Genomic DNA, 6854 nt, shown 5'->3' on the forward strand with positions numbered 1-6854 from the left:
ACATAGCTCAGGGTCAACATAGCTCAGGGTCTCCCAAAGCAAACAGGTCCTAGGTGACAGGTCAGACCAAGAGCAGTTCAAAAACCCCCACTGAAGAAAGTCACAGCAAGACCCGTTATGTCACCTAGTACTTCTCAGCTGGGGCCCCACCCTGGAGCCAGGCCTGAGGTTGGTGGCCGGGTCTTTCCCCAGCTGGGTACAGCCCGAAAGAGCAATGTGGGGCCGACCTCCGTGGGCTCACCACCTGCAGGAACCGGTCACAGGTCTTTATGCTAAATAAAGAGTGGCTGCAGTTTAGAATACAAACACTAGGTGGGGGTATTTGCAGCTACACAACTAAAGGCATAACCAATGTTATTCCCACATAAGCATTTAAAAGTATACACCAGATATAAAAAAGGCTTCTACACTGAATGAGGGATGTCTGGTGATGTTCCAATGTGTCAAAATCCCCCCTCATTACTCAGAATAATGTATGACATACTTTATATACTCTGATTTCAGCTGTCATTTCACCTTCTCAGATACATGTACATTTTTATACAGCTTCCTGGTGGAGATCCAATTCTCCCAAAATCTACTGCAGACCCATGTCTCTTTAAGGAGTTTAACGAGTTAGCAACTGTATGCTCACTCTGAGTTGTGCGTGCAGCATAACAATAAAAAAGCCATCATCAATGGATCAATGGATCTTCAGCAGAACTGAAGAAGCCTTTTGGGGGAGTAGCGAAACGTCTTCAAAAAACAATCCTTGAGTCCAGTTGCCTCGATTTAAACTCTTGGAAATGACTATGACCTGGATGAATGAGAGCATCCACAGATATATCATCAATGGAGCACCGATACCACAAAAAAACAGCAGCAATGACTTTTAGCAGCACGACATCACGGGCTGTCTCTAGCAGTTAGATTTTACCATTGATTCTCATATATATATATAAAAAACCCTTCACAGAAATATTTTATTAAAAACAAATTTCATGATAGTACAATCATATTTATAGTTGTAACAAACATTAATGAAAATCAACATTTTTTTATACACATCCAGCCTCCAAAATGTCCACTCATCTTTCTGTCTTCCTACAAATGTTAATGTAGCACAGCTTCCATGGATGCTGATGCTGCTTATGTTAGCAGTAAACATATAAAAAGGACGCTTAAATAGTATAAGAATTTATACATAAAAAGAATTACTGTTAATAAAAACACAAGAGATTGTGTCTGCAGACACACATTACATGCTGTCACACATCAGAAGGCCAACACAAATCACATAGGGACATGACTCGCATATTTTATCAATAACAAAAAAGAAAACTATTTTTTTTGCAGTGCACTCAGAGTATGCATATATCAATACAGTACATTACTGTTTCGTTTTACAACAACTATTCTTTCAACTGAATTAGATTAAAGGTACACTTTGTCTTCACTTTTAACAGAGTGAAAACATTTAGCTACACATTTCAAAAGAGACATTTTTCAGATGACTACGCTGGTGCTGCTACGGGAGCTTCTATCCTAAGAGAGAAAAGTGACAAAGGTGGGGTTAGGATTAAAGAGAGGTAAAATGAGTCACCAAAGGCACACACAATACCTACAGAAAGAGGAAATAAACTAGTCAAAAGATGGTCTAAAGTCATTCTAACAGATCTGCAGGGTTGAACTGAAGAAAAACAGTGCATTGTATTTATTTATTTTGTATTGTAAGGAGAGAAAAATGGATATTGGCCAGGAAATAAGCCCATCTAAATTTCATCAATGACCAAGATTGAAAAGGTGCAGACAAACCTAACAGCACAAGAATACACAGCACAGAATACCTCAGCAGACTGCTGACTTATTGTGTGTGTCAGTGGTTGTGTGTGGATCTTACAGAAAGGCGGTCGTAGTTTCTGTGTCCGTTCTTGCGTCCTTGCTGGATATCGATGGAGTAGTAGCTGGGGGGCTTCTCCGGCCAATCCTTCACTCTGCCTCCTTTTCTCCTGCTGCTGTCCTCTTCATCAGAGCTCCAGGAGCCTTTGCGGCGCTGAGGAGGAGAATAACTTGCATCTCTTCGAGCTCTTCTGCTGTGCAGCTCCTCCATCAGATCATCATGGCTCCGGGAACTAGGCCTGGACCCACCTCTTCTCCTTCCTGTCGAGCCTCTTCTCTCATTTCTTGAACCCCTGTGAGGTGCTCTTCCCCGGCTGTTGTCCCAATCTGAATTATCACTGTAATCACGGAGGATCCCCCGCCTCGGAGGGGAGGCGTCTCTGTACCCTCGGCTGTTGCGAGGGAGGCCTCCTCCTGAGCGACTGGTACTTCCACTGGACTGGCTGGACATTCTGGGGCCACCCCGGGCCACATCCCCTCCACTAGGCACCCTGCGTGAGGAAAAGCTGGGTACCCGCTGGATAATAGGTGGCAGGGTGATCACCCGTCTCTCCACTCCTCTGACCCCCATCTCATCCAGTGCTGACAACATACTTGGGGGTCCAGGTGTGTAGGGGACTGCTGGAGGAGTGTGCTGCAGGTGAGGCTGTACTGGGGGCATATTCTGAACAGGATGTTGAGCTATTTGCGGTGCTGCAACATCCAGCCCTCTCACCTGGTTCTCCAGGTAGTCCAACACCTGGTTGGCACCCTGAAGGCTGCCATGCCTGCTGCTGTTGACATGGTGTGGTGGTGGAGGAGGAGGGGGGTGCTGATACTGCAGGGCCATGGGTGACAGCTGCATGGGAGCCAGCTGCATGGGAGCCATGGCAAAGTTTTCTTTGGTTGGATAGTCTGCATATGAACCTGGAAGTCACAATGAGATCACTTCAAAACAGAATTCAGAGAAAAGAGCTAGTTGTTTTCAGGCAGCTTTGTTTTTTTACAGTTTAGCTTTCTTTTTTCTTTCAGTAACAAATATAAACTTGGTACAGGTACACAACATATTTGCTGTGGTGGTGTGTTAAAGTTCAATGTTCACATAGTTTCAGGGTTTTATTTCCTCCCACTTCTGAAGCCAAACCAAACATACAGCTGCAGATTATGTAACAAAACATTAAAGTACAAGTCTTGTGTCTTTGTGTTACTCACCTGAATACAGGATGGGGACGCCCTGAGTGGAGGCATTGGAGCTAATGGGAGCGTAAATGGGTTGACCATTCATCCAAGGAGCCATTGCCTTCCGAGCTTCTCGCAGCATTCGATGCTGCATCACAGCTGGAATGAACAATTTTGATTAAGAATAATATTATAATGCTTCTAGTTGTAGCTTAGACTGTATATACACATGCAAAAAGTCCTAAAAATCAAATGCACAATTTTATTGCCTCCAATCCTGTCCTATGTACAAGAAACAACAAAACAACAACAAAGTGTCTTTTCTACCTTTTTCTGGACAACAGCATGTCTGAGGACAACAAGGGCAGCGGACGTAGCAGCAGCACTTCTGCGGGCAGCACTGACAGCAGCATATGCAGAAGAGAATGATAAGCAGGAGAGCACCAAGGATGATGAGCAGGACCGTCAGCCAGTCTGGAAAAAGAAAGCACAATTACTGACTCCAGCACTGCTAAGACATTTGGTGTGTTTGGTGTGACCTCGACTAACTGAAGCAACTTACGGTACACAATGAGTATGACTTCACTATCCGAGTCGCCTGTTGTGTCACCAGCAGCATCAATGGTACAGAAATACACACCATTGTCCCACCACATCACCTCATTGATGACCAGGTCAGCCTCTGGGGACAGATGACACCATATTAGGATTAGTAAATACACTAAACTGAATTCTTATGAACTGCTTCACTGCAGTAAAAGCATGAAATCTGCACAGATGTTTACGTTGACTTTTGTGTACTCCTCTAAGTGCTAAGTAAAGAATTTACTCATGATGGAATCACACTTACTGTTCTGAATGGTGATTTTCCGTTCTCTGTATTCGACTCCTAGTGTGGGCTCATTGAGGCCCCTCTTCTGGATCACTGTGCGGACAGTACGCTGGCGGTCTGGGCAGTCATTTGAGGGGTCCTGACCCAGCTGCAGAGCAGCCTGATAACCTACAGACAAACAGGCAACACCGTAAAATAGCAGTATTTTTGTTATACTGCAAAATTAACAATAAATAATGCCTTCATTGTCTATGCTTAATATTATTATGGCATGTGTTAAAGTACTTACTGTAAAATTAGGCTATTCTAATACTACAAGACATAATAATAAACATAGTCAAAAGTCCAGTGTTTGTATGCCTTTCTGCCGCCACCCCCCCCCCCCCCCCCCCACGCATCACTACATTTAAAATCCCATCTTTGTCCCTCCACCTGCAGCCTCACCTGTGGAGTAGTACTCCAGCACTGGGTCCTTACAGAAGGACTTGTACTTCCAGGTGACCAGGACATCTTGAGGGTTTGCTGAGGTTGAATAGTCGCAGCGTAGAATCACAGAGGCAAACAGAGTCGTACTCCTCACCGGCTCCAGGACAATCACCTGAATGGACAGCAGTTCTGATGGAGGCAGAAAGAAATGTGACACATGAAGCGCCAGGCATCATAACACAGATTCATATTACAGTAACTCACAGCTTTGTGCTTGAGTGCAGGATAGATAAGAATCTGACCGGACTGGTTAACAGTTTTCTCCACTGTGCACTCACTGTAGTGCATCTTTAGAAGTAATAACAGCTGTCAGTCATGATCTGAATAGAACTTTAAGAGCAGAAGCTGATGACAGGAAACCTCAGCAAATAGAGAAGAGCATCAGATAATGTTTACAATAAATGACATGTGAAAGCTTTCTCCATTGATTTAAAAAGTCTAAATAATATTATTGTAATCATTATTCTTAACGTATACTATACGGCCACATCTTATAGGCTAACAGCCTATAATGAATAATACATGAATTACTTTTAATTTCATGAATAAAAATGAGTGATTTAATTTGTTCCCATAAAAACAGGAAATTAATGAGCTTTGTTATAAAGCAATTCTGATTCACTACACATCTATCAAATAACTGAGGAGCAGACAAAGCCTACTCAGCTGATAAAATCATTGATAACATCATGTTTGTTTTTAGTGAACATATTGGCAGAATGTGTTCAATGTTTACAGGAAGCAAAGAAGAGACTACACAAAATATCAAACAGTTAAATGAGAGGGCCGAGCAGAGAAGAAGTGCACATTAACATATATATATAAAATCCAAGGTCAAAACTATGGAAGCCCTGAATGGATGGTTTGATTATGAATTCTGGTTTATAGCAGACACTAAATGTATAAAATCAAATTTGAGTTTCTGTCATTAAATGTAGGATTAATTAGACCAACAGGGGAAAAATAAACATACTTTAATTTGAAATGAGACAACATGTCATCTAATGTATTAGAACAAACTCTGCCTTTGATACTAGTCAAAACTTGTATAAATGTTTTTTTTCTGTTTTGATAAACTGGGGGTGTAGTCACGTGACGTCGGCCTCATCCTGTTTGCACCTGTCGATCATTAACGTGGAGACATTTGGGCCAGTTTCTGTTTATTTAAGTAGCTTCTCCCCACATTCCTCAATATAATCTTTAAAACACACGGTATCAGCAGGACTTTTAGGTTAAAGCGTGTTTACTGTAAAGACTTGAAAGCCTCACCTCCTGGCAGGTGAACCAGCAGAAGCGCCATCAGTATCATATTTCCCATCTCGCTGCTCTTCCGCGGAAGCGTCTTTCTCTTTTCTTTTCCTTTATCCTTTGGCGTCTTAAATAAAAAGCCCAGACTGTGTGTAAAAAGGCGTCATGCAGGCGCTGCTCGGCACGGCACCCACTCAGGACAGCATGTTGAGCCAGGCCGTGTTTATCTGCCGTCAAAGAGGAGTAAATTCACAGCCTCACTGACGAACTACTTTCCCGCAGAGGCCGCCCCTCCCCCCACTCAGCTTCAGGTGACATCACAGGCCCCGCCCCCTCCGACAGGTGTAACCATGAGTGACAAATCACCTCCTCCAATGATCTGTAAACTGTGTTTACTCTTCAATACAGAGCAAAGGTTCCCATCTTATTCCGACACTTTAGAATTTATATGCAAACCATGTGATCAATAGTTTGCAGTGGAAGTATTAAGTATTGATAAATAAAGAGAAGTTCCAGTTCAGACACGGCCCTCTGTGTTTCTTTTGATGTGAATTCTTTCTTCATTCACTCAGCCACTCTTCAAGCTTTTGTTCCCTTTAGCTGAGAAAATAATAATCCTGGTTAATCTGAATGTAAATTGAGTGAAGGAGCAGCGGGCCATCGTGTCATGCATGTCTGAGTGCAAAGTCCACTCCCACAATGACTCATGAGAGTCACAGCTCTTTGTGCAGGGGATGTTTACATCTGTCGTCAAGGACATGGACCCCAGAGAACTCCACCATAAAAACACAAAGCAGGCCCATCTGAGCTGAGCTCAAGTGCTGCTCTCAGCTCACAGAAGAGGGCTTGAACACCGGTGTGAATTCTGCATAGATGAAGAGATCTGTCTTCACGTCCGTTTGCGGCTCCGCTCCTAAACTCAGTGCACGTCTTTGTCATGTGTGATGAGGACCTTTTCACTTGGTGACAGTCCTGTGTGTGTGCATTACTAAATGTTTTCTTTAACAACGATAAAAAGAACACCTACGAAAAGAAGCAAAGGTGAGACTTAAAGAAATGACAGAAACCCATGAAACACTTCATGTAAACATGATAAAGCTGCACACGTGAATGCTGCTGACTGTGTGTAACTCTGTTGTTGGTAAAGCTCTGTTAGTTTAGCTGTGTATATTTGACAAGTTCTGATAAAAACACAGGCTTTGTTCAAGGTACACAGACTTTATCAGACACAATTACCACTTATAGATGGCAC

General features: G+C 42.9%; 1 protein-coding gene across 1 annotated transcript; it reads right to left on the reverse strand.

The window, feature by feature from the left end:
* Positions 1-948: 948 nt before the first annotated feature.
* On the reverse strand, positions 949-5894 carry ildr1b (immunoglobulin-like domain containing receptor 1b). The gene is made up of 8 exons (XM_028394512.1): positions 5624-5894; positions 4313-4483; positions 3887-4036; positions 3599-3718; positions 3364-3510; positions 3070-3195; positions 1880-2784; positions 949-1524 (listed from the first exon to the last, which is right to left on the reverse strand). The coding sequence occupies exons 1-8, from the start codon at positions 5670-5672 to the stop codon at positions 1486-1488; spliced, it is 1707 nt and encodes a 568-aa protein (XP_028250313.1). The 5' UTR covers positions 5673-5894; the 3' UTR covers positions 949-1485.
* Between the last annotated feature and the right edge of the window lie 960 nt (positions 5895-6854).

The sequence above is a fragment of the Parambassis ranga genome, chromosome 21 (assembly GCF_900634625.1).
Source record: "Parambassis ranga chromosome 21, fParRan2.1, whole genome shotgun sequence".
Classification (NCBI taxonomy): domain Eukaryota; kingdom Metazoa; phylum Chordata; class Actinopteri; family Ambassidae; genus Parambassis; species Parambassis ranga.

Bases quoted from the DNA above. Each gene is read 5' to 3' on its own strand.
- ildr1b (XM_028394512.1), bottom strand. From the start codon at position 5,672: ATGGGAAATATGATACTGATGGCGCTTCTGCTGGTTCACCTGCCAGGA. The intron at 3,196-3,363 runs GTAGAAAAGACA...TGTTCATTCCAG, and splicing joins ATGCTGTTGTCCAGAAAAAG to CTGTGATGCAGCATCGAATG. The intron at 1,525-1,879 runs GTAAGATCCACA...TTTCTCTCTTAG, and splicing joins GAAACTACGACCGCCTTTCT to GATAGAAGCTCCCGTAGCAG.